This window comes from Aythya ferina (genome assembly GCF_964211825.1).
Source record: "Aythya ferina genome assembly, chromosome: 29".
Classification (NCBI taxonomy): Eukaryota; Metazoa; Chordata; class Aves; order Anseriformes; family Anatidae; genus Aythya; species Aythya ferina.
Genome location: NC_140326.1, coordinates 2170443 through 2197577, shown reverse-complemented (window position 1 = coordinate 2197577; position 27135 = coordinate 2170443). Strand labels below are relative to the sequence as shown.

The following is a 27135-nucleotide window of genomic DNA, read 5'->3' as shown; positions in this document are numbered from 1 at the left end:
GCTGCAGCCACTGACCACGGGCTGGTCAGCGCAGGAGGCAGCTGAGGCTAAAGGGGGAGAGATTTTCGTGGGGACATCTCACTTCATAGCACGCCTCCTTGTGCCTTCCGTGCTTTCAGAGCTTCGAAGGTCCCGGCGAGTGAGATGTTCACGTGAGGAACGTGCGGGCGCTACCTCGGCTTCACACTGCCCTTCCTGCGCGAAGCTTATCAGAAGGGGAACGAAAAGTTGTCTTGCTCTGCCCTCTTATGATGGTATCGCATCTCCAGCTGTTTTTTATGAACCATGTCCTGGCTGCAGCTAAGAGGCTGTCACGTTAAAACCTAAGATATGTGCGTGGATGCTAAGGTCTAAGTGACTGTATTTAACAGGGTTGACTTCAGGCATTGATGTACACGTCCCTGTACTGCCCACTTGTTTCTTCTCCTTCTTTAATCCTCCTCTTAACAAATTATTTGAATGGTTTATAACAGCATTTCTGCACCAAAAAAAAAAAAAATCATGTTCCAAGTGAGGCTGAGCCAGAGGAGCCCACCCAGCAGAGCAGAGGCCGCGTTAGCTCAAGCCTGGAGCCGAATCCCCCAGGGTTTTCCACCCAGTCCTGGTGTTAGCCTGGTGCAGAGCAAGGCAGCCCCCTCTCCCTGCAGGGCACGCACAAAGTTTGATTGCAAAGAGTTGCAGACAAGCCGGGATTAGATGAATTAAATCATACGTGTTGTTCTTACAAACAAAACTCTCTAGCATCGGCCTCTGGAGAACAAAAGGAGGCTAAAAATCTTCGCAAATGATGAAATTATGAAGAGAAACTCTGCAACTTCTGGCATGGCCCCTATTCATCATTTACATTACATTGCATTAAACAGCATGTGCAGAACTCGTGGCCAGCACTTACACTCCTCTGTTTCAAACTGAATAAAAAGGGTGGTCCATGCTGCTCGCTAGTGTTCGTGTGCTCACCAGAGAGCTTGCAGAAGACACTGACGAGGTTGCAGCACTGAACTCGCAGCCCAAGGTGGTCCATTTTTCATTGTCCTTCCACAGGAATACAAGCCCATTGTGTAAAGACACTGGGGACCAAAGGAAATGGTTGCAGCATGACTTCAGCCCTGGAATCTTATTATGAAAATGCCTAAGTGCATTAAGCGAAATGGCGAGCCTATTCACGGGAGACACAAAGGAGTGGACATGGATGCGTGTGGCAACACTTGTGTTGCAATTGTCATTCCCACTCACTGCTTTTAACCTATCATTTCCCTGATTAACTCAGCAGTCAGTATCTTGAGTTTTGAACCACGCTCCAGCACTTCCAGGTGTTTTCTAGGGCTCTCTCATCAGATCCGTGGAAATGCTCCGGGGATGCTGGGGTGCTCGTGTCCATCTGAAATGCATGCAACAAATCAGTTAAACATATCTGCACTCAACCTTTACCCAATGTTCCCAAAAGGAAATAATCCCCGCACCACCACCAAAAACATCGCGCCGTGCTTAGAGAGACAAAAGCTTTCTTCACCTGTTCCCATTTCCCACCCTCCTTTCTATTTCTCATTTTTTTTTAAATGTTTGCCCATGATGTATGTTACCCATCCACCGGTGTGAGCACACTCTGGGGCTTGTGGGGCCCAAGCACCCCTTGACGTGACCCCCGTGTGCAGGAGCTGGCTCCAGCTGCATTTCCTGACAGCCAGAAGCAGGAAGAACAGGAAAGTGCGTTTGCAAAAGAGATTATATTCTTAATATCGGGAGCTCCTGCTTACAGGAGCAAGCTTTCCTAGCTGGCTGGAAAGCATTCAGCAGATTTCACGTTCTTAAATAACGGAGTGAAGGCAGTGCCTCAAAATCCAGAACCCGTTTGATCGAGTGATGGATGTTAAAAAGTGCCAAACTGCCTCTGCTGCTGCACCCAGAAGAAACACCCCCAGACACAGCGAAGACATGCATCTAATGCAATAAAAGAGCTGGGGGGTGAGTGGAAAGAGGAGATGCTGTTGCTGGAATGGCAGTCCTCAGTTATGTCTGCATGATCTTTGGCACTGCCCAGGGCTGTGCAAGTTTTCAGTGCTGTCCAGAGGCCTCCCCCCTCGCCCTGCTCCAGTGTGGGTCCCTCCTACGGGACACAGTTCTGCCCCACAGCCCCGAGCCACCAAACCCATGCACATGAACCCAATACAGACATCGGTGTAGAAAGGAAACCCAAATGTACCAAAACACCAAAACATTCCAAGAAGGTCATCGCATCCACTGAACCAACCCCCTTTTCACCCAGTGGCTGGGATTCTGCTTGCATGCTCCATTACTAAAAATAAACAAACAAACAAATAAATAAATAAATAAAAGTTGTTTTTCTTGTATAAATGCCACTGTCCTTGACTCAGGACTTTGTGCGAGAGTAAGGAAATTCAGTAACAGAAGAAAAGAGAAGAAAATTAGCGACGGCCTGCAGCCACACAACCCTAAACTGGGATCTCGTTACAGTTTATGAAATCAGCTTCACTGGTCCTGACTGGAAGGGGAACAAGGAGCTGCCAAGGATCTCCCAGGTATGAGAGGAAATGGCACTGACGCTCGAATCCCCAGCTACCTAGAAAGACAGATTGATAGCTCAGCGTGTGGCACTGCTCAGCAGAGGCCAATAATTAACCTGATCGCTTTAGTTGTATTAGAGGTCAGTACATGCTGTCCTGCTTAATAAAAAGAAAAATTCTCATTGTGGCATTTGGTTATCGTTCAGCATCTAGTCTAGCATCCTTCTTGTAACAACCGCTGTTGCTCACTGCTCCAAATTAACACGCGGCTCACTAGATGCATTATTTTTTTGTAATGCTGTCCACAGACACTGGAGAGCAGAAATACCTCCTAGAAACCAGCAGTTCCTAAGCACAAGATTTGATTATCTTATTTTAGCATGCGCATTATGGCCCAGATTTTGAGCTGCAGCTGTGTTGTGCCGCGGGGACTGGCTCCTGTCTAATTTGGAGCAACGGCAGATCAGGAATTGGTACAATTACTGTGCCACAATGCTGCTCCAGCCACAGCTCCATTTCCCAATTAGCCTCTGCACCAGAAAACTCAGAGAGAAGATGGTAGGGAAGTGGCTATACGTGGCTTGGGGAGACTCCACGGCAGGTAGAAATCCCCCACTGACCGAATCTGTTGAGACTACAGCTGCTTCATGTAATTAGAGAGGCATAAAGCAGTTAGCTATAGGACCAGATCGTCCACTGCAACTTACTGAGGTTATTCTGGCCCAAAGGATGCAATTAATTACTATCATAACTTGTATATTTAGGAAATCAGCCTCTAAATTTAGTAAACGTAATAGGATACGAAGTGTGTTGGCCAGAAAACACGGTAAGGTACAGAACCTCACTGTAAACAAACTATAAACAGCTAAAAGGCCAGCTTTGGCCTTAGAAAAGAATGCAACGAACCCCAAAACCCAAGAATCCTAGGTATGAGACCAATTCCCACATGACCAGACCTACTTTTCTACCAGAAAAACCTCCTGCTGTGGAGCTTTTGGACTGGTAAAAGGAAATTCTACCTATAGAAGGTTTACAAGGAACTCAAATGATACCTGTGAAAATGGTATTGGATTTTGCTGCTTTTATGGTCATTTCAGTGGGCAGTGTGTGCTTTGCAGGCAGGGTACGGAAGCATTTATGGAAGGATGACCCCACAGGGTTGGCCTGGTTCTAACCCAAGAGGGGATTTTTATCACGAAGCACACCTGGGCATTTGAAGGGGTCCCCTTTAAGTCAGAACAGGACTGTGCTACACATAAAGCATCCCCAAACCATTAGCACGTGAGTAATGACATGCAGGATGCCAAAAAAGAGCTTCTGTCCTTTCAAGGGCAAGTTGAATTAAACAGCAGTGCAACGATTAGGGGATCCTGTGGTCTTTTTTTTTTCTGCTCAGGCAACATTCAATGATATCTAATATGGTCATCTTCAAAATGTTAGGCACACATGGGAGAACAGAAAGAATGATGTTTTTGACCGAAGATTCTTCCCTCTCCCTTTTGTGTAGGCTGAATTTTCCTTGCCTCAGAGGTAAATTCTGGTGGACTGCTACATTTTTACAGGGCTATCCACAGCACACTCCCCCCCAAATATTTTGCCAGTGGACTCCCAAGCAGGAGAGCGACAAATAAATCTTTTGGACGGCTCATTTGGAAGGGCGAACGCAGAAGAGAAGGCAAACTTTCTTTCTTTCCTTTTGTAAAAAATTTGGAGGACTAATTTCACAAAGCTAATGCATACCAGACAATGCAGTACAAGCCCCTCCAGGCTGCTACATGAATAAGGTCTTTCATGCGCTGCACACTGCCGCGCTTGTTCCCTGAAGTAGTGCTTTCTGGTCGCTGACCTCTCAGCTGGCACGGGCAGAGGACGCTGGACCCGGTGCCATTTGTCTGGGAGATGAAAAAAAAAAGTGGAAGCGCCCTCCCAGCTGCTCCTTTCCGCACCTCCTACCACGCACTTGGGCTGCGTCTGACACTGGGGATGAAGCCGCAAGATATTCTGCAAAATTAAAAACCTCGGAGGTTGATGGGCTCAGCTGGCAGGATCCCCTAAAAGTCAGCTCTAAGCACCCCAAATTTCTGGAATCTCTCGCACTTCGGGTGTCCTAAACCCACAACACGCCGAGAACTCGGTCTGTAACTTCTCCTCATCCTGGATGAACGCTCCCGAAGTGAATCGGGCAGGAATAAGCATTTTCAGAAGGCAGCCTTCTGTCCTAGCTCCTTAATGAAGGGCAAAATAATTCCTGCTGCAAGTCACTCCTGGATGCCGTAAAGGCAGGGTAGGGTTAGCGATGAAGAATTGGAGCAAGGAGGAATATTTCACGTTAAACCAAATTGTTTCTTAGACTCCCCCGAGTTCTTCCTTACAGACAGACGTGCACGCAGTTCCTTCTGCTGCATGCTCATCCCTGGAAGATCAAGTTTAATGAGATGAATGCAGCTGAAGAGCCCAGAGCCCTGCAAAAAGTGGCATTTCCAAGAGCCACCCGGGCTCCTTCCCGTGCGCATGGTGCCCTCTGGTGCTCGTCCCTGCACAGCCGGGGGCCAGATCCTGACCGCGGGGCCTGGGCACCTCCAGGTGGCCGAGCAGGATCGCGAAAATAAGTGCTGAAAGAAATCCGCATCCCCATCGGGAGACATGCGTGGAACTGGTTTTGTTTGCTTGTTTGATTGATTGCTTTTGGTTTTAGTGATGCTCCCTTCCTCTCTCCTCCATTGCCCTCCCTGAGCAGTAAAGGAAGGAAGAATCCTGCACAGGCCATCAGGTGCCCCCAGGAGTGGTCTCCTTTTCCCCTGCCCTGGATGGAGGTGTGCAGGCACACACCAACAGAAGAAAATGCCCCTAAGAGCAGCAAAAGCACAAAATGACGGGAGGGTCGCAGTTGGCAGCCCCAATCCTGCCTGGTGCCCGCTGCAATCAGTGGGTGCAGCCCAGCTGAGGCTCCTCAGCACCAGCATCACCAGCACCACTATAACCAGTACCACTATAACCAGCACCACTATAACCAGCACCCTCACCTCCACCACCACCGTTACAGGCAGCTGCCAGACGAGGTCACTCCAGAACAAGATACAGAAGATTCTCCCCCTTGTGCCTTCCCTCGCCTTTTCACTAACAAATTTCTCCGTAGAGCCTCAAGTGTCTCAGCACTAGATAAATAAATAAATACAGTTTCGTTCTGCCCTTCCAGAGCACAGCAGCTGACGTTTTTTGATGGCCATTATTTCCCCAAGAGCACGATGCATAAGTGGCACTGACTACTGAGCGTATGATCAGCACAGCACATAACAGCATCTGACTCGGGAACTTGTAATATGCAGCTCTTGGTGTTGGTTTGAGTGCTCCCAGCTCTGTCAGTTTTATTGCTGCTTTCCATCACCGCAACGATGCCAGGCAACTGGACGTGCTCTGTGTTCTCGCACATCTCTACCAGCTTTGCTTCTGTGCTCTGGTCAGAAGAAAACTGCCCGGCTCTGGGCGCTGCTGCTGTCAGACCCCAAAAACTTGTCCCCTGTATTTGTGGAGCCGCTAACAGGCGTTGTGAAGAGCTGGGGAAAATAAGCCAAAAGTTCTGCAGCTGAGCGATTGTCCCTTGTGTGTTCTTTTAACTTTCTTCTTTTTAAGTTATGCCATATTGGAAGCATCTGAGAGACAGCAGCTTTCACATACCTTCCAGAATAAGTATCTTGTAAATGAGAAATCCATGTAAACATAATTGCTTGTAAAAACAAATTGAGTTTTAATAACTGCATTTGCTTTCACTTTCTTAACGATGTCACTTTTCTTAACTATGCTCAGCTGTTTCAGAAGTATCATGATTTGCCCATGAGTAATTCCATCACTTCAAGTGCCTGGCCAACTCTTACACAGATTAAAGCCAGATAGCTAGGAGTACTATTGCTCGTAATACTACCAAGCACTGAGTGATTTCTAACACTCAGAGGCAAGTTCAGCAAATGATTTAGCAGGCTCTTAGATCCCCAAGCCCATGGCTCAGTGAGGAGCAGTGCCCATAGCACAGCCCCACTGCTCGGTTCTTCTCCCTCTCCAGATCTGGCCAAGCCTTGCTCCACACAGGTAGGCTGCTGCTGCTTCTCCCTTGCAGAGGTCAAAGAGAAATCCTGTTGCTTTCCACTTCTCTCTCATCTACTCTTCCCTCTCTTTAAAATACAACCTCTTCTATAATACTGATCTAAGTTCTATTCTAAGACACGTGCATCTTTGCAGCCACCAATATTTGCAGTAACCTTGCAGATAGAGCTGGTGTTTGATTCCTAGTGAAAGAACATTTCCTATGCCATTAGAAATTAGGGTGTACTAGAGAAAGGAAAAAGAAACCTGTTGGGGAATTTGCAAAAGTTGCAAATAGAGCACCTTAGAAGACCTGCAGCGAAAGGCACACAGCAGGAATTTCCAAATTTAAATGGTTGTCTCAGTGGGCGGTTCATATTACTATCTTCTTCATGATTCCTCCCTTTGTTCTAAGAAATATTTTTGCTTTTCAATAGTATGATGTTCCTGGAATTTTCTTTGTAGTGAAAATGCTTAACCTTAATGTAGAAATTATGCAGAAATTTAAGCCTACAGCTATTCAGAAATCCAGAGCAGAGAGAGATTAATATTCTTCCTCCTTCTATCCCTCCTCATTCTTAACAAAGGTACAACTAGTCTGTTCAGACCTGTGATTTGAATGAGGAGTAACTCTAGATGTCTTGGTAAGAGAAAAATTAAGAGTCTCTCTCAGGAAAAGCCTCTCATTAATTTGTGTAACATGTTAATGTAGGAGATCTCAGTAACAACCAACCTTCCTACCCCTGGCAATATGCATCAATTAAGATGGAAATACCCCTCATTATATCGTAAGATAAAATACTTTAATCTCAACAAGTCTGTGCTTCAAAGAAAGCCCCAAACGCATGCGTTTATCTTTAACACCAAAAGCTTCAAGCATTTCGAGAGGTACGATCTCAGCCCACAAAGCTGTGTTAACTTCAGCAGGAGCACTGGGTGGGAGTGCACAGGAGGTGTGATTACACACTGGTGTAAAAAAAAATAAAAAAAATACGACCTCTGTGTGTATATTTTTAAGGAGCTACACTTATTCACCAAGTCAAGAATCAGCCAGGACTTTCATAAGACACTGCTGAGTTTTAAGCGCAAAGTGAAAGGTAGTAGACATGCAAATTGCTTTCTTGTAATTGGAGAAAAAGACTTTGCAATATGCAATTAAAAATAATTAAAAGTACTAAACTGTAAATCACTGTCTTGAAACAAGAATGCTGATATTGAAGCTGATTTCATGTAATTTGAGCTCTGCTTTTGAGGAATGAAAACATCTTGTTGATGTTTAGTTCTTGTTTAATAGTGTGTTCTATAAAGAAAACTATTTTGCGGTGGGGTAAAACTCGATTTATCTTTTCATATTATTTTTCCTCAAGTGAAAAAAAATCATGATTGAGAGTAATAAAAGCAAGGTAGTTGACAATGCATTGTGGTTTAACAGCTTCCTGATTACCAATTCCTTCCTGGCAATTATTTCTTCTGTGGTCTCATCCGATTAGGCAAGTCCACTTGACATTCCTCTTCTTGAAGACACGCTTTAAAACATTTAGTAACCTACACGTTACGTAGATTAAGAATTTTGAATTGTGGCCATGGGAAGCGTTTCCAATTCACACGTTATGCTGCAGAGCACTTAACTTGCCTGCAGGACTCTGGCTTTGCATAAACAAAAATCCACTGGCTGCTTCTTGGACACAAGGCCTCATTTAGATATGTGACACTTGGCTTTATGGCCAAAACGTTGATAAGGCGACTGATGAAAATCAAGTTCCAATTAATATAATCCCAGGGAGAAAATATGATAGAATATTGCTCATGTTAATATTTGTAATGCTTCATTTTTTTCCCTTTAAAGTTCAGCACTGAGATACCCCTACATTCTGGCTGCCCCTCACCACCACTCTTTTTTGTTAAATGCTGCTCTTTGTAGAGTATTTCGGACAATCGGCTGGGCAGACACCGTTACACCAGCGAACGAGGGCTGTACGTACACAGCCAAACCACCCCGACTAACCGATCGTACCGAATACAACTTCCGCCACGACAAGGAGTTCATAACCAAAAAGGAAGTTTCACCCTTTTGTTCTCATCACCAGTGTTTATTTTCCAGTATCTTTAAGTCTGAGCCAGAAAGCCATATAAAAATTACAGAGCTGTAAAGCAGACCAAAGGTACGTCCGTCTGTTAAAGACTGAAATCGAGTCTGGAGAGCGAGGAATCTTTTGAGAATGTGGTCTTAACAGCATTTTAAAATTGATTTGGGGTCAGTTTATGCAAGCAACAATTGTAAAATGTGTTGTTAGTAAGTCCATAAGAACGAATTCAGGGAAGGTGGAAACTATATATATAACGGTAAAAATCAGGAAACAAAACTGTATTTCAGTAATACTAAAAGTACATTAAACAGTAGGAAAGTTCAAATACTTGATTTTAATGGTGTGTAACTTGATTTCACTTGGATGAACAACCTTAGTCGGCAAAATAGCAATTCTTATTAAACAAGCTAATGATTTAGTTTCCTGGAAATTAGACAGTAAGATTCCTTTTCTCCTCTGCTAGCAGCTGAAATGGAGATGAAGGTATCTTTGTAAAACATAAGGTTTTTTCCTGCAAGTTTGAAGAATGAGAATTTCTTTCAACTTCATGTTTTTAGAGTGTCTTAATTTATGTGTAATTAAAAATATATATTTGATTTAAAAATACATACAGGATGTTTTTTCACTGGCTCAATCCCGTTTCCGTCTTCATAGATATTTTGTGATGAGCTATCAGCTCATCATGCTACCTATGAGACCGTGTGTATATACATACATTTATGTTAATAAGGTTTTCTTTCTTTTTAAAAGCAAAAGGATTAGCTGTTTTTGTGGCATTTTTAAATACGGCATTGCTTTTATGACTTCTAGTACAAAACAGGGCAGCACAAAGACGTGAATTAGTTTAATTTTCAAGGCTGATCCTATTTTTTGAGGAGATCGTCTGACAGTGATGAAGGAACAGAGAGAAGAAAATATTATTAGTTTTCAGAACCACAAATTATCAAAGGCATGTATTCGGTACTTCATGCATTCCGAATTTATGTATTTCAGTATTAATAAGTTTTTACTGTAATAGGGGAGCTCATTAGTAACAAACAGCAGCAGAGGAGAAATACCACAGTGTACTTTTCGGCAGAAGAACAATTATGAGTCATCGCTGTGATGAAGCTAAGGGAAAAAAAAGTGCGGTTCTAGAATGTATTGAGAAAGGCACTTGCTACAAAGACATGCTAGTATCAGCATCGTTATCATCAGGAGCTCTCTCCCAGCCTTAGGCTCTTAATTAAACATTATTTCTGCATGTCCCCAGTACTACCACAAAAGATAGATTCCCAAGGGAGAAGGATGTGGCAAAATTATCCCATTTTCATTGCATCCCCCAGGTTTTCAACTAGGTTTTCCTTCAAGCTTTGCTCTGAGGCCCTTGCAGGAGCGTATCAGGGGAAACACACCGTCACCCAAGTTTATCACACAGTTACCACACAGCTTTAAGCAAATAAACAAATGAAATCAAACTTTGTCAACTGACAGTGGTCTAACTAACAGACTCCTCCATCCTGGGGGAAAGAAAATATATATAAAATAATAATAATAATTTTAAAAATAGAGAGAGATTCAGTTTTCCTTAAGCTCCCAATGTCCCTGAGCTAAAACACCCGAAGGATGCTCCTCCACAAGAAGAGACCAAGAGGTCTCTGGGGTTGGGAATGTGGGAATGGTACCAGGCACCTTCCTAAAGCCCACTGCACACCGCAGAGGTTTCGCTTCCTGGTGGTTCTGAAGGGTACATGATGCCAGCAAGGCTTCTGCCAAAGTCAGGATTAAAAAAAACAAACAAACAAACAAACAACAACAACAAAAAAAAACTGTTAAGAGAATTTATTTAAAACAAAACCTCTCCACCCTCAAATAATATCTTGAGATAGATTATTTGGAGATTTATATTTTGGAGAATTCTATATTTTTATATAAATCTACTTGCGTAGAAAGTACATTAATATTTTGTTTTCCTGTAGTCTATGCTCCTTATGTTCTAACTAACAAAAAATACCAAGCAAGCTGAGAAAGAATAGCAAAACAGAGTTTTATTCTTAAATACCACACTGAAAATCATAAAAAAAACGAATCTTAACACATAAACAGCCCCTTCGAAGCAGTACTTCATGAGGTCGTCCCTCCAGATCTGCAGCTCTACCAGGCTGCAGCTGAGAGCCCCCGCACCCAGCACTGGCTCTGCCTGGAGGAGCACCTCGTGCAGAGCTTTTTTCATCTACCCCAGGCCCGTTTTCTTTTTTCCTTTCATTTTCCCTTTTCTCACCACCCTCGGGATGCATGATGTGTGTTACACCCCTGTCTCGTGTGCTTCCTCCCACCCTGAGGGTCCCTGGGGACGACAAAGGGATGTGGTGAGCGCCTGTGGGGCAGAGCCAGCGCTGGGTCCTGCTCAGGACATCGGGGCAAAGCCACCCTGGGGTGCACAGTTCCCGAAGACACTTCCAGGAACCTCAAATAAGATTATTTGCGCAACTGTTTTAACGGACAGAAACTATTAATCTTCAACTAGGAGGCGATGAGGAACTCTCATTTGCTCCCCCGCACTCATCGATACAATTATTTTATTTGAATTAGCTTTACTGCAGGACGTGCACATCAAACGCACCATTTTAACATATTAATATAGGAAAAATACCTCTTCTTTTCCAACACAAAACCAAACATGAAGTCTGTGGTCATTTTTTTTTCTGGAACAGAATGCTTTTCCTCAGTGCAACGAGTTCCCAGCTTTTATGTACAATGTGGTTTTCTTTTGGTTTGTTGTTGTGGCCATACATTTATTTTTGGATTCTCCCTCAGTTCTGGCAGTTAAATTTGAAGCATGACGGAAGGGTTTCCTCAATTGTTTTGGGGGGCATTTTGTTTGTTTTTAAATGAGACACTCAAAGCAGAAACCGAAGCATGCTATAAACTTTAAAATTAAAATTTTTATAAAAAAGCATTCTCCAAAAGAATAAGCTATAACTCCAGTGAAAAATCTGCCAAGAGGAGTAGCACCAGAATTTTCACTGCCGCAGGCTATGCCCTGCAGAAACAAATTTGCTGCCATCCTGCTCTGAGCAGCTGCTTTCGCTGACTTTTTTTGCTGCCATCCCGTGCATTTTGCAACCCATGGGCAGCTGCTCGCTTGCCAGTCCTGCTGATCGGCGAACAGCAAATGGCGAGCGTGAGCGCATACTTACAACTCAGGCAGCAAACCCAAGCAAAACTGAGAGACTCAGAAAGCAGAAAAGGGAAAAAATATTCTTATAACTTCTAAACTGATCTCATTCTTTTGGTTCGGACATCTGCAATGTTTATGATTGGTGAAACTGGTATGCACATTTTTAGTGCACAGCAACTCTATTGCTGCCAAAATCAACACACGCAGTATTTCGTTTACAGTTGAACGGGGCAAAATGTTCTTTTGGATAATTCACACTACTCCGTCATACAACGCAGGGTATTTTTCACTGTTTTCCAAGCCTGCATTCCTGAATCTATGTCCATCCACTTCCCCTTTATCACACAGTACACACAAAGAAGCTCGAAAGCACGCTCCCTGAAGGCTAGGGGGTGAAGGACCCTCGTGGTGGTGTGTTCTCAGCAATATGGCTTTTTGAGCTAAGTTTCACTTGGGGGAGAAGGATAATTAGCAGTCCAGGAGCATATGGGGATGGTTTTAGATGAGCCCCTGGTTCCACCACACACCAACAAGCAGCCTCTCTGCCCTGGACCAGGGCTCAAACAGCTAGTTAAGGGAAGGTGCATGGTTTAAGAGGCCACAGACCCCACAACAGCAGGGTCTACATGAAATCAGGCAGCGCCACAGGAGGAGGGTGGCGAGGACTGGGGAAGGCATCAGGTAACCCCACATCCACCATGCTTCCAGCTCAAATGTGGGGAACAGGCACACAAGATGCACCTGGAGCATGAGCTACATGAAAACATACTGTTCATTTTTTTTTTTTTTTTAAATATCTATAGCTAGCTAATTTTTTTTCCTTCGAGGTAGCAAAGCCCAGCTACACTCATCCTCCCTCATGCAGAACATTGGGAACTACTCTGGGGTTCGTGTTTAATCTTGTGGTTTTTTTTAATTGGGGGGGTGGGGGTCGGATTCGGTACTAAATTTTGCTTTTCACCCCAAAACACCACGTGCTTTGTGACCAGACAGACGGACAGGACAAGCCTCTGTGAGGGGACGGGGACCCAGCCTCCCTCAGCAGGGACAAGCCAGGGCCGCGGGCAGCCGCCATTACGGAGCCACCGTTGGGGGTGGGCGGGGAAAGGGGGCGGGGCATCGCTTCAAAGCGCCCCCAGGCTTGCGCGGGACTGGGCGGGCTCGCACGGAGGGGCGGAACTGCGGCAAATCTCGGCCAATCAGCGACAGGGACGCGCGGCTCGGCCCCTGCTGCCCGGAGCTGGGGAACCCCGTGGCTGGCGGTTTCCCGCTCTCGGGGGGCCCCGCGCGGCCTCAGGCGGGGCTGAGGGAGAGTCCTTGGGGGGAGGGGGGAACTGCTGAGGGGAAGCCGCTTACAGCGTCCCTGCCCCGGAGGGAAGCGACAATAGTGGAAATAAGGAGATAAGAGCCCACAGGGGTGGTGTAAGGGGGCTGGAAAAGCGATAAAAGGGGCAACAAAAGATGAGGAAGCCGCCCAGCCGGCCTCCAGCAGGACTCGCCTTCACTGCGACAAAATGGAGGACAGAGTCCCCCTGGGGCTCTGCCGGAGCTGGGTGCGGGCTGGTGCGCTGCCAGCCCTCAGGAACAGCCCCTCGGCCAGCCGTGGGGAAGGATTGCCCTCAGGGAGGTGGCCGCAGGGGCTGGGAGGAAGGTGGTTTGGTGCAGGTCACGGCAAGCCGCTCGCCTCCACCAAAGCGAGCCCACACCCGCCCCTCGCCTCGAGTTTTTGCCTATTTTGAAGGCATGCCTACACAGCACCAAGTTTCCTCTCAAGCTCCCTTGTCGTGCGTGTGCCAGAATGATGTAACTCGGGTTTAGTTTGCATAAAGCCACCCGTATCCCCCCAAACTAGGCTAAACTTCCACTGTTAAAAACAATCCTAAAGCTTCGCTTTGCCCATTTGCCCTTGCTCCAGTGGGCAAATTGCTCCGTAGGGAGCAAGCACTGATGGAAAGGCAACTGCTTACCCTTCCCACCCCCCTTTAAAAAAAAAAAAATACACACACAGAAAACCACCCATTTCTTGGCTAATCACTCATCTGGTAGAAGAAAAGCCTGTTTAGTTACTAGCTTTCTCAAGTGTGTCCAGGGGATTTTTGCCAAGAATGCTGGACTAATCCCAAAATAAAAACAATGCTATGTCTAGCTGTATAGGAGAAGCAGCTCTTCCCCCCCTTATTTTTATTTTTTTTTTAAACATTGTTCTTGAATGAGAAGTAATTTATACACACCAAGGCAGCTACTTTGAGGGAACAGCGTTAAGCTTGCGGCTCGGGCTGCCAGACACATCAAGTCACCATTTCTGAAGAGCAAAATGCAGTCTCTAGATTTTCAGTTTTGTTTCTTAAGACTCGCCAGATTTGTATAACTAAACTACACTGAAATAGTACGGATTTATAGAGTATGCAAAAGCCCTGTCAGCTCCAACACTCATTTCTGTACTAAACTCATCTGGAAACACTAAGTGAGCCATGCAAACATCACCATGGGTTGTACATTGCGTCCTTCCTCGACCACGACAATGTTACCAAGACCTCCAATACCATAAAGTACCATCTCTAACCCCACGACACACGGTTCTGGAGGCTTTTCAGCAACTAAAAAGACAACAGGAATGAATGATTACCTCTTACTCCGTTCCTGAAGACGGACGGTATTCTCCTCTTCACAGCTGTACATACTAAAAGAAGTAATCCAATACAATAGTCTCAATTTATTTGAAATAATTCAGTTTGAAAACTTTTTAATTTAAAATTTACAGCACACGTGGGGAGGAAACATGTTTTGTTACAACTAAAAGTTATCAGAAGAGTGCTGCAGGGTTGTTTTCTTTAATTTAACACTGTCATGGCTTTATTCAAAACACAGTTGCACAAAATCTGTTACTCCAAAGTTTAAGGAAAGAGTTTGATAAGGAACCAAAACACACTATATACATACTGCCATACAAAGAGCATTAAAATAGGACAAAACCTCTACAAAATATAAAACCCACCCTTACATATTTGCATGAAAAGACCACCCACCAAGCAAAAAAGTTTCAAAAGTTATCTGGAGGCTCTGTATTATTTATTCTTAAAAAATGCTATGCTGTTTAATTGCATGCCAAGCTGACAAATATGAAACTATACTTAGATGGTAACGCTGAGGAAAAGACAAAATTACTTAGGAAGTAAGTTTTGTGTGAGGCTCAGTTTCTGAGATGTAGCAGCCGACGCACTACACTGCAAGTTGGCTTTAGGAAGCGGTAAGTTTGCATATCTTAGGGAAAGTCTGCTAACCCCTTCTAAGTTCATTTTGTTTTGTCACATTAGCTCATTCAACGTTAAAATTGGACTTGTTTACTGAAACAAGACCAGTTCTGAAATAGTTTTAATTCATCAAAATAGTAAATGTTTCCATTTAAAACTAATTCTATATGCATCAGTAAGAGATAGTTAAGGAAAACCCTGATAACGAAGTCCTTTAAAAGTACACGCTTATAAATAAGTTTTCAATCATTCGCTGAGGCTAAAAAAATATAGCAAAAAGGATGGGAAAACACTTCTCTATCTCAAAGCTGAACACAAAGCAACTGCCTTGAACACAGAGCCTCCATGACAAGATAGGATGTGCACTTACCTAAGGTTTCTATTCATTCAGTATTCATACACAAACACAGGAACTTAGATTGTGGTTGCAAATGTAGTTTTACCACTACTTCTCTAGTGTCTTTACAGATATTCATTAAAAAAAATGCAAAACTCATTTAGTCAGTTTATTCCCAAGCATATTGCCATCTGCCTGACTCATTTCATTCAGATGCCTTTAATGGCTGGCTATGCTTTACAGCTACATGAGAAACTATGATTTAAGGCTCTATTTGGGGGGAAAAAAACACACACACAAGAAATTGGGCTTCGCAGAACTTCAACCCTGCAGTATCTAAACTTGATTTAAGAGCTGGAAGTCACATTTAAAGTCTGCTAGTGTGTGAAATACCTTATTAAATATTCACAAGTAACCGATCTATGGGTGACTGACTCTTACTTAGGTCCAGGAAATCTCCCTCTTCCCCACCCTTGGTGTCTTCCCCAGTTTAATGACAGCTATTGTCAGCCAAGACAGATACAAAAATAAGTCTCTTGAATAAAGCTGTGTGTGATATTTGGTTCAGTACCTACGTGAAACAATGTAAATTAGTTTTATATCAAGACTACTGCTTTAAATCCAAATCACGACTGAAAGAGGATTGCTGTATGTTTGAAATTGTTTCGCAGTGGCTCAAATAGAAAACATGAATCCCTTGGGGCAGAATTATTACGACCTGTTGGTCAGAACCAGGCTGCCAGAAAAAAGCTTGTCTGCATGTCTCCTGCACTTGCCACCAACTTGCAATGGAACAAGTTTCTGCAGCCGTTCTACATATATATATTAAAAAAAAAAAAAAAAAAAAAAAAAACTAATCTATTAATTAGTATTATACATGGACTTGAATGTTTTGGCTACAACCAGATTAAAAAATTTAAAAGGTGACCTGCAAAGAAAGACTAACTTATGTGCACCTTTCCCCCTTCAATGATTCTAGAAAAGGGTAAGGGGGGTTGTTGGAAAAGTGTGCTTGAAGGAGTTACCCGTTAACTTCTGCATTAGAAATGCATATATTTTATAGCCAAGCACAAGGATTGTTGCAGAATTCCTGAAGTGACAATGCAAGAGCTAAGTGAGTGAAAGTTTAACCAACGCTTTCTGCAAAAATGGTTTCAAGCTATGGATTATTTGCTTCTGTTAATATCTGCAGCGACCATGTATTCTGGAGAAAAGTTTAAGGATTACAACCCTCTCTATTTGCCAAGATACATTCTTGAAGGTATCCCTGGCAAACACTGAACTTCTGAACAAGCAGGAAAAAAAAAGATCTTCTGAAACCCACTTAGGCTTTGCAATGCTAACATGCAAAACAGGGTAGAAGACTTAAAAGTTACAGGAGTCACCTTTTAAAAAGCTGAAATCAGTTGTAATCTAGTTGTTGGTTTCCAATAGTTAAATCCCTGGCGAACTCAGACTCTAGTCAACTCCTCAACAGAATCAGACCTGAACTTGCCAGGTAGCATTTCTGAGTTCAGCTTTTTAAGTATAAAAACTTTAAAACCTTGAAGGAAATACATGATATTAAATCCATGGGAGATGGGTGTTTTAACTCTGGGGAAATGATAACCAACACAGCAAGCTTGTATAAAATTAAAGAGCTCCAAACAAAACTCTAGGGGGAAAACCTGACAATGGCTTCAGTGTCTATAGGGCTGAAAATTGTTTTCTACATATAGGCTCACTACCAGGCTATTTATTGTATCTTATTTGGAATGATAAAAAGGGCAAGAATAGTAAAACCACACTTCTCCTATAAAAAGTTAACATATCTTCTGTAGGGACATCTATGGTACATGGAGACATACAGATCTGCATAATCACTATTGCGTATTCTGTAACTTAAGAGTCTGGTCCTACTCGTGTCTATAACAAATTAATCATCCTCTTCCTCGCCTTCATCTTCAGGGTCTCGTTTCCTCTTCTCCCCTCGAATACCCTCTGCTAAGGAAAAGAGGTATGGCATAGATCGCATTAGATTCTCTTCAGACATCACAAACAACGTTAAAGCATTTAGAAAAAGGCAATGGAAACAGATTGCTGTTTGCAGTTAATGCATTCACCACTGCAACATCCCTGAGTTGCTTATGGCTCTCAAAAAAGATCAGTTTACATTACCCTCAATAATTCATGCAGGCCATATTCAACTAAATACAAGCTAAGCACGTGATGTTCCATAAAGAATTATAAATACACTTCATATTGGTAAATGTTTGTTAACATATTTAAAAAAAAATAAATTTCCTTTTTTTTTTTTTTTTAAACATTTCCCTGACTTTCAGTTTTCAAAGGTGCATAAACTCCACCCAAAACCCATCAGCTCCTGTCCATACCAAATGGAAACCGCTCTGTTCTCTCTCTCCAGTTGATCAAGTGCTCCGAGCATCTTGCATAAAAATCTTTCAGCTTATTCTTAGAAATATGCCTAATTCAGTCAGTGGACTGTGCGCTCTTGTGGTGAAATCATGAAATGCAATTTCGTCAAATCTAATAGATTTATTTTCCAGCAGTCATTTCCTGGCTAATTAGCCATCCTGAGCGCCTACTTTGTTGTCTTAATAGATCTGAACGCTGCATTTGTACAAAGTGAGGAACTTCGCATCGCTGCTGCAGAATTTCAGTTTTTCAAGCACAAGATGCATCTCCCCAAACTGCTCCATTAAGCCGAGCATACAAATCAGGTGGGGACTAGCCTAGCGAGAAACTTTAAAAATCCCAGGATTCATCTGCATTTTACACAGCCACGGAAGAGGGCTTCAGGACTACAAGGCAACACACAACTCCGCAGCTATGGATAGCTGGGAGATTAGAACATAGCTGCTAACCATTAAAAAAGTGCAGTTCTGGAACAGTCTTCTAGGACCAAAAAGAAAAAAAAGGGAAAAGCCAGCTGATTTTAAGATGAAGCTTGATACTTTTAGTTTTGAAAGGACTTCAGCAACCAGTACTAGCATGGCAATCCTACCCAGTGCTAACCTCACCACTGGTAACACAGATGCACACAGGAGGGTAACCCCTCCTGCCGCCCACTACGCAGAATACCCTGGTATCTGAGCAAGATTCGAGATTAAACCTTCTGCAATACAGCAATTCCTGCTCCAGTCCGCCAGAGCAGACTAGGAGCTTCAAACGTAAGGTTGGGCCTGACCCTGAAAGGCTTCCAAACCTCAAACCACGTGGAAACACAGAGCGAGTAACGTGTTTGTCCTGTTTATTTTCTCACAGCTCCTTTTTAAGTATTAAACGATAAAATTAGTTATTGTATGAAAAAAGGACTCGGGTAACTCACTCCTTGCAAACAGAACATCTGAAAACTAGCAAAGGAACTGCACCAGCCCACAAGAACGCCGCTTTTTCAACATCAGCTTTCTGCATGATATCTTCTTAAAGCAGGATGCCACACACTGGCTTTTTTTTTTTTTTTTTTTTTTTGCAAGCTTTCAACTATTTCACGTCTGACACAGGGACTGAACACAGTGAAATCAAGAAGTTACAACCACGGATAAAAAGACTAGATAGAAAAAAATATGAGGCTGAATGTATAAGCCACCAGACGGTGTACTGGATTGAGCTTGCATCCTAGGAGCTGCCTCTAAATTGAGGGTTTCACTGAGGAAGGCACTCTTAGTTTGATAAAGGGAAAAGATCCAGCTACTGCTGCTGCTAGGGCTTCGCCAGGGAAGCCTCCGTTGCGTTAAACAAGATATTTTAATGTATTTTGAATGGATGTGACACTCGCAAATTACTAGAGGACTTACCTTCTTCCTCCTCATCACCTCCTTCTTCAACATAGTCGTCGTCATCATCTTCATCCTTTAAGAAAATGGTGAAATACTTTTAAAATTGCAGTGTACAGAAGTTTGGCTGAAATGCTGATCCTGAGCAGAAATTCAAAAACCAGCAGAACAGTGAATATCTTCACAAAATCATGGTTCCTATGCCAAATGATGTAAGTAGGTGGGGTGGGTTGTATTTTTATTATTATTATTTTTTAAACTCATTGGTGAAAAAAACATAAAACAATTGACCAGCAGAATCCCCCAGCACTAAACAGTGGTGCAAGATCTTTGGTCTAGAGACAACTCTTTTCTTTCAGCTCTTCATACAGCCCCTTGACCGCCAAGTGTTTCTTCTCTAAATAAACACAAAATTCAAACTCAGCATCTGGTTTTGTTGCGTCATCATCAGAGGAGTTGAGAGCTGTGGCACTTCTAACACCTTCACAGCTCCCCGTGATTATTCCTAGCCACCTACCACACGGAGCACATACACTATAGGCCGTGTAAATAATTCCCAGTATTCCTTCATCACACACTGTTCGTGTTCACAAGAACATCCCAAGGGCTCAGCTTCAAAACAGACTTAGTTTTAGCTCCACGAATTGCGTTACAGCCTCCGAACACTACAGGAGACAGCAAATCATTAAAAGAGCCAAACAAGGAACACCAAAGAAAAGTTAGCATTGAGATTTTCTGCACATCTGCTGCAAACGCAGCTGCTGTGATGTAAACTGTTATCAAAAGTAAGAGAAAAGGATGTGATGCCCGGTTTTTGATCTGAAATTGGAGACTTGCAAGCCAAATCCACGCCGGATGCATTCTCCAACTGAAACCCTTGGAACCACGAAGAGGACTGAATCGGGGCTCCTGGGTTTTGCTTCTGGGAAGCAACCATTTCTACATGACCAGCTTATTTCTACAAGAACCCATCCATAACCTAGGCTGTTTGTTTTCTTATTAAGCGTGTTTGTTTTCTTATCCTAGCTTAATATTCCTGCATTTACTTTGAAGCACAGTATCCCCTAGGATTTTTTAAGTGATATTTTTCACAGCTTTTCAACGCTACCGCTAGGAAAGTTTTCAAGCGAGTACATAGGAAAAAAAAGCACAACAGTATTTATTACAGAAAAAAATAATGACTTTTCCTTCATTTCATCTTACTTGAAGTATTGGTGATGTGATCCAACATCAACCTTTCTGCATGATTCCATGTTGTTGCTGCATTCTCTTCTTTTACCAGACTAACATAGCTTCAGTTTTCCAAAATAAGTTAATTTATTCTACTTTATATTGCTATTTTGACAGTTTAATTGGTGGTAGCGCAAAGTTCCAAAAGATTAGAGAAAGACGATGCTTTAGTTTACAGAGAATAAAGAGGCTCTGGCATCCTGCAGCCCTAAGGGGTGGATAGAAGTGAGGCACGTTTGGGAAGTCAGCCAGAAGCACCTTCGTACCTGACAGCCACCGCTCACGTCCAAGCCAACGCCTCCTATTTCAGCAACATTCTCCCTAAAATATCTCCCTGCATCTACACCACACTCAGTGCCTGCACGTTTAAATTAACACAGAAGTCTGTGTGCAGTTTCTCTTCATTTCTTGCATTTGGAAGAGTCGACTAACTTTACCTGAATCTCCTCTTTCATCAGGTAGGAAAGACCAACTTCCTCCTCCTCCTCCTCGCCTTCCCCCAAATCTGAACCTCCATCATCTTCATCATCTTCCTCTTCATACTCTCCTGGAGGACCAGCTTCATCCTCATCTTCATCATTGTCGTCTTCATCTCCTTCTGAAATGAAATACACGCTCATATATATATATATATATGCTAAAAATTAAATTTCATTAACTCCTCTTTATGCAAGTTAATATATGCCAGGCTAAGCTAGTTGTAACTTTTTTTTTCCACAAGGTTATTTTTTTTTTTAAATGCAGGTAATGTGGGAAACGAGTATGATTTAAATAAAGTTAATCTTTGTAATTTTTTTCGCCCTTGAAGAAAGGCTACCAACTTTTTTACATCACGAGCTTCAGGCAACATTCTCGATGCCTGAAGCAGCTGCGTATGCAAACTCCTGCAAGGGAGCTGAAATTTAGTCGATGGAAGAGAAGCTTGTCTGTAGAATCAAACCCTACAAATATTTAAAGGCAAAACCAGCACAACATATTACATTTATCTGGTTTTTAATCACTCACTAGTAACCATGAAGCACCTACGGTTGCAAAGAGCTGATCTCTCATTTCTTTTCTGTCTGGAGCCCAATCACATTCACAGTTGCAGCGATGTGAATTAGAAGAAGTGACAAGGTGACTGAACACTTCAATTCAGTTTCCAGTTAAGAGCCTATTAATCAATTTTCCACTACTGGGTTTATTTTCACATTCCAGGTACAGACGCTTGGCTTTCACCAGGCTGTTTTAAGCGCAGACTTCCAAACTTTGATGGGTGACTACTACTTGGCAGCAGCAGCTACTGGCTAACGACTTAAGGGCAGGAGAAAACACTGAGAAACCCGTCATAAACAGGTACGACCCAAATCTGGCTAGTTTTTCCTCTGTGTATCTGGATGGATGTGTGACACTGCACCGTAACAGCAGCCCTGTCCTATTTGCTAGCAGCATTTAGACACGTTTTAGCTATTTTCTCCTTACAGCTTCGACTGTGTCAGTCATCTGCTGAGCCAAGGACGTTCACAGAGGAGCACACGTGCCCCATCCCTGCGATCGTATCAACGCGGGACTCGCAGCCAGGCGCTGACAGACCTGTACCTAAGGGTTTCACTTGGAATCGAACAACGGGGAAAAACACAGGAATAGCCCCATCAGTGATTAGGACTGAGGTCAGATCAAAAGGAACCCTGGGGTTTTCATACAGAAACCTCTACTGTGGGATGGGACTGAAACCATCACCTTCATCTTACACTTCTTCCGTGGGCAGAAACAGTAAAACCAAGTTTTTCATACAAAATAACATATTCGTCCCTTGGCTTTGTAACAGTGGTGCTAAATTGAGTTACTACCAGCAATAATGTATTTTGAGAACGTTTCTATCTTTGCAACAATATCTTTACTCATGTTTCCTTACACTTAAGAGGCTTCTGAAAGAGCACTCAAACCTTTGACATCAGTTTTCCTTCCCTTAAGTGGGTTAACACCAAACACATTCCAGAAGCATGCCTCAAGAAGAAGAGCACAGGATGATGCTCAAGCATTCCCAAAGTCCCGATACCCCGTGCCAGATTTACGTCTTTATTACAGTGAGCTATTTCTATCCACAGTTGATTTCGTGAAGTTACCCTCATCATCCTCATCTTCTGAGTCCGGCGCCTCATTATCTTCCTGATCAAATCCGTCTAGGTACGTGATTTGCTGAAGCAGATCAAAAATGCTGTCTCTGTAATCCTCAAGGTTTGTAATCTCACAGCTGAACAGGTCAAGGCTCTTCAAGTTTTTAAGGTTTTGCTGAAAATAAATGAAAAGTGGTTTTTTTCCCCTCCTCTTCTTGATACAACCACATGGTACCTCAAGTTATTAGCGCTGCCGTACCCCAAATGCAGTTACCCACAGCCAGGTACAGGATTTATTTTATCCCCATCCCTTCCTATTCAGTATTTTGCTCCCCATTTGGTACAAACTTCAGTTCAACGGATTGGTTGCAGTAGCCAGATCTGCAAAAGCATTCTCACGAGGAATTCAACTCCACAGCATGCCCTACACATCCATGGAGCACCAGACCACCACGCACACACTGTGCAGCACATATTTGGGGTTGGTTTTTGTTGGTTGTTTGTTTTTTTTTCCATAGCCTGCTTTTGTTCATGCAGCCATGGGCAAAAACCTAGCTCCAGCAGCCTTTCAGTAAACAGTTTGAGTAATTTAATCACAGGCATCTTGCGAGGAGCAAGCAAGAGGCACTTGGTAGGATTTATAATGACACTACCAAATTTGCTTCCCGAGCAGGAACAATTAGACAACCGATCGTGATTCTTCTCACCTTCCTGACTTCACACACACACAGAACAAGCCACCTGCACGGCTTGGCAAGCAGCTAAGATCAAAATAAAAGCGTTTCTTCTGTAAAGCGCTGGAACCACGCTACTTGCTCTCCTAACCGCTAGGTTAGAGCACTGCGAAAGCAGGCAGAGAACCTCGGAGAAGTTTTACAAGTATGCAGGCTGTACCAAAATCCTAATAAAAACCAGAACGCTGCCAAAATGGGCGCACAGATCGGGGAGTGACAGACGTCGGCAGCTCCCTCCCACGTTTCAGTAACCTACTACTTGCGCTGCTCAGGTACGCTCCTAGCCAGCCGCCTCAGCCACACATCCTAATCACTTCACAGTTTAATGAAAGCTTATATTTTGTCTAATAAGCAACTGCCATATCTTCCCAAACGAACACAAGAGGATTAGCAACACGTAACTTGGATACTCTTCTATCAAAGACAAAACAGAAGCTCAAAAATCTCTTGCTCGGTACATCCCATTACGAGCAGAGGAGGAATTTTACAGCGCTACGTTTACAAGGACTGTCTCTAAAAAGCATGACATTGAGTTAATCAAGTCGGGACTGGCTGGAATACTGACAAACCTAAAATACCAGGGTCCTCTCAGCTGAGACGGCAAGGGAAAAATACGGAGAGAACATCAGACAGGTAAGAAAGGAAACTTCATTACCCCCCGTTTTCTGTTTCATTTCTCCTACTTATAAAGGTGCCTCACATGCAGCCCTTGCAGCTGTTTCTACCACTCTACTGCAGCCATTTATTGATTAAAAACCAGCATTTATTACTTTTAAATCCTCAGTTTGCCCCCTCTCGCTTCATACTTACAAGAGCTTCCACAGTGCCGAGATCTTTGATTTTGTTGCCACTTAGATTTAGATATGTGAGATTCGGACACCTTTCCGCAAGGACCTCCAGGCCTCCTGAAATGATGTTGTCGCTCAGCTCCAGCTAGCGCACAGGGAAAGCGAAGTGATTAAAGGGCTGGCTCCTGAAAATGTCTTGAAGTTTACGCTGATAATTACAGAAGTACTCCTTAGATACCCAAACCTGTGAAATCTCAAGTTTTGGGCTGGCAGAACACAAAGCACTGCAACTCGCAGCACTCCCTCAGCACCCAGGGACACGACCACCCCTTTCCCAGATGAGCGTTTACCACTCTAGGAGTCGTTGACCAAGCCCAATTTGGCCATAATTAGCTAGAAAAACTTTCATTGAACCCTCATAAAGCAGCCTGGGCCGTACACGAGCCCCACGAGGAGCAACCCAGGGCTTTTCCTTCCCCACACAGCAGGTGAGGGCCAACACCTACCTTTCGGAGCTTGCTCAACGTGGGAAGCTTGGCCAGCGACGTCAGCTGGACGTTGGCCATGCTAAGAAACTCAAGTTCTTTGAACGAGTCATTCAGGCCTTCGATTTCCCCGTTGCTGGACCGGCAGTTATCGAGCACCAACTCCGTCACCTTCAAACAGGATATCGAGTCACTCGGCAGCCGGAGGAGCGCCGCTGAGCCGCGCATCGCGCCCAAACCGCGACCCGAGAGCCCCAGCTCGGCCCCCAAAAACCAGCAGGGGAGGAGCAGCCCCGGTGTTTGAGCACCTGGGCTTCAGCTGCTGGCGTGGAAGGTGGCAAAAATGCCACCACCACCCGGTTCCTGCCCTCGATCGGGGCAGGAGCTGTCGCTGCTTTCACACCCGAGCAGCCCACCGGCTCGCTCCCGACTTCCACACGTTTATTTGTGCGATTTGAATCGTTAAAGGCGCTCGGTTTCGTTCGGGATCCAAAACCTCCTGGCTCCGGATTATTTTAGCAGCGAGCTCCACAGGTTAATTAAGCCCAATTAAATAACTTCCTCGTGCCGATGCCGCTAAAACAACCAGATAATCAATGCAGGTCGCACGCTTCGAGAAGAAGTAACGAGGAGCAGCTAATTAATTTAAAATCATCTCATCCTTTGTGGAGCACACCCCTCGTTAGGAAGGACATTAATAAGGCCACCGTCCCCTCCTCCTGCACGCTTTCAACTCCAGCAACCTGAAGGCTGCCTCCTCGTGCTGCAGGAGCATTTGTCAACTTCACGTGGAGTCCCAGCACCAATGTTGGGTTTCCTCCGGGACCAGCACCCCAGAACCCTTGGGTGCACCCTTCCCAAAACCTCCAGCAGGGCAGAGGGGGGCCCCCGATGCCTCCGGCGGTGCAAACCCAGGCCTTTAGCGATATCTGCCCCCAGTAAACCCACCGAGGCACGTGCTGGCGAGCCTGAGCAACGCTCGCAGGCACTTTTGTGGATTTTTTTTCCCCCCCCCCAAGGTTTGGTCGGGCTCTCCCTGCAGCTCTGGACTTTACTCCTGGGGCGAGCGCGTTGCACCGCTCCGCAGCGTCCTCGCCGCCCTCCACGCAGGGGCATCCCCCAGGCCCACGGCCCCAAAAAAAAAAAAAAAAAGCAGCTGGGGAAGCCGAGCAGCAGCCCAGGGCTTTGGCCCAAACGTTGAGGGGTTTAAATTTGTGGGTTTTTTTTATTATTTTTAAAGACGTTTCCTTAGAAATGGGAAGTTGGAGGGAGGGCGCAGAGCACGGCGACGCCGCTCGGGACTTTCAGCAACTCGCTGCGGAGCCGGAGGGGGCTCAAAGCCCCGATGGGGGCTCGCAGCTGGGACCCCCCCACACCCCAAAAATAGTACCCCAAAAAAAATCCCTCCCCCCAAAAAAGCTCCCCCTAAAAACAGCCCCAGAAAACACCCCCGAGCCCGGGGGTCGCAGGAGGTGGCCGGGAGCTACCAGGGAGGGCAGGAAACCCACAGAACAGCGGGGGGGGGGAATAAAAATTCAAAAATTATACATTAATAGGAATAACAAGGGGGGGAAGGATGTCATTTAAGATGGACTCGGTGCGGCTGTGCCCTGTTTACGACAGCCGCGCACACGCAAGTTCAGCCCGACGAGGCGAATGGGGGGGGAGGAACATTTAAAACAAAAATAATAAATAAATAAACAGCGTTAATAAAGAAATAAACCCGCCCCCCCGGGGCACCAACTGGGCGGAAAGTTGGGGAGGCGGCGGCGAGCCCCGACCCCCCCCAAACCCCCTCAAACCCCCTCAGCAAACTTCGGGGGGCGAGAAGCGGGATCCGGGGGGGGCCTCACCGCCCCCCTCAATCCCCCCCCCCAAGCCGGGGCCGGCTCCTGCGCCACGGCTGACCCAGATTCGGCAGCAACAAGGGGGAAGCGAGGCCGGGCCCCTCCCGGCCTGGTGCCTCCGGGGAAGGCAGCGCGGCCGCCCCCCGCCCCCCCTTGGCCGGCCGCTCACCTCCTCCGGCGCCTGGTTCCTCAACTCCAGGTTGATGCGCTTCTTCATCTCCATCGCCCTCCTCCTCCTCCTCGCCCTCCTCCTCCTCCTAGCGGCCCCGCGGCGGTGAGGGACGGGTGGCCCCGGCGCTGCTGCTGCGGCCGCCGCCTACGAGGGAGCCGCGTGTGGGCAGGGGAAGGCCGCGGGCAGCCGCCGCCGCCGGCCCGCTCCGCGCGCAGCTCCGAGCCCTTCAATGGCCGCTCGCACACTGAGCCTCCATGACATGGCGCACGGCGCCCCCGCCCAGGGGCGGGGCTTCCGAGGGGCTCCCGCCTCTCTCATTGGCCCCGCGCCGCCGCCGCGGGGGAGCGGCGCGCGATTGGCTGGGGGAGCTGTCCGTCTGGCGGCGCGGCGCTTTAAAGGGGCGGGGGGGGTGGAGCGGCAGGCGAGCGCGCGCGCGGGAACGGCGCGCGCGCCACGGGGTTTGCACGCGAGGGGCGCTTGCATGCGGGGTTTTGCACGCGTGTTCGTGGCGTTTTGGGGGGTTTTGCACGTTTTACACGCGTGTTCCGCGGAGGAGCGGCCTACCGAGGGGCC

The 27135-nt window shown here is 45.2% G+C and overlaps 1 protein-coding gene and 1 long non-coding RNA gene across 8 annotated transcripts; both read right to left on the bottom strand.

Moving 5' to 3' along the window:
• Positions 1-692: 692 nt before the first annotated feature.
• Positions 693-26818, bottom strand: ANP32E (acidic nuclear phosphoprotein 32 family member E). Of its 7 annotated transcripts, XM_084500593.1 has the most exons (9): positions 26560-26818; positions 24565-24714; positions 24081-24203; positions 22546-22711; positions 20878-21038; positions 19232-19286; positions 14473-14526; positions 10358-10434; positions 8669-9796 (listed from the first exon to the last, which is right to left on the bottom strand). In XM_084500593.1, exons 1-9 carry the CDS (start codon positions 26611-26613, stop codon positions 9773-9775), a joined length of 864 nt encoding a protein of 287 aa, XP_084356719.1. In that variant the 5' UTR covers positions 26614-26818; the 3' UTR covers positions 8669-9772. The 7 variants fall into 7 exon arrangements, with proteins under 7 accessions (XP_084356720.1, XP_084356721.1, XP_084356719.1 ...); XM_084500594.1 differs by lacking the exons at positions 8669-9796; positions 10358-10434 and adding an exon at positions 693-1378; XM_084500595.1 differs by lacking the exons at positions 8669-9796; positions 10358-10434 and adding an exon at positions 2215-2293.
• Positions 3846-6762, bottom strand: LOC311425091. The gene is made up of 2 exons (XR_014686224.1): positions 5546-6762; positions 3846-5369 (listed from the first exon to the last, which is right to left on the bottom strand). It is a non-coding gene; the product is annotated as an uncharacterized lncRNA (long non-coding RNA).
• Positions 26819-27135: the final 317 nt, after the last annotated feature.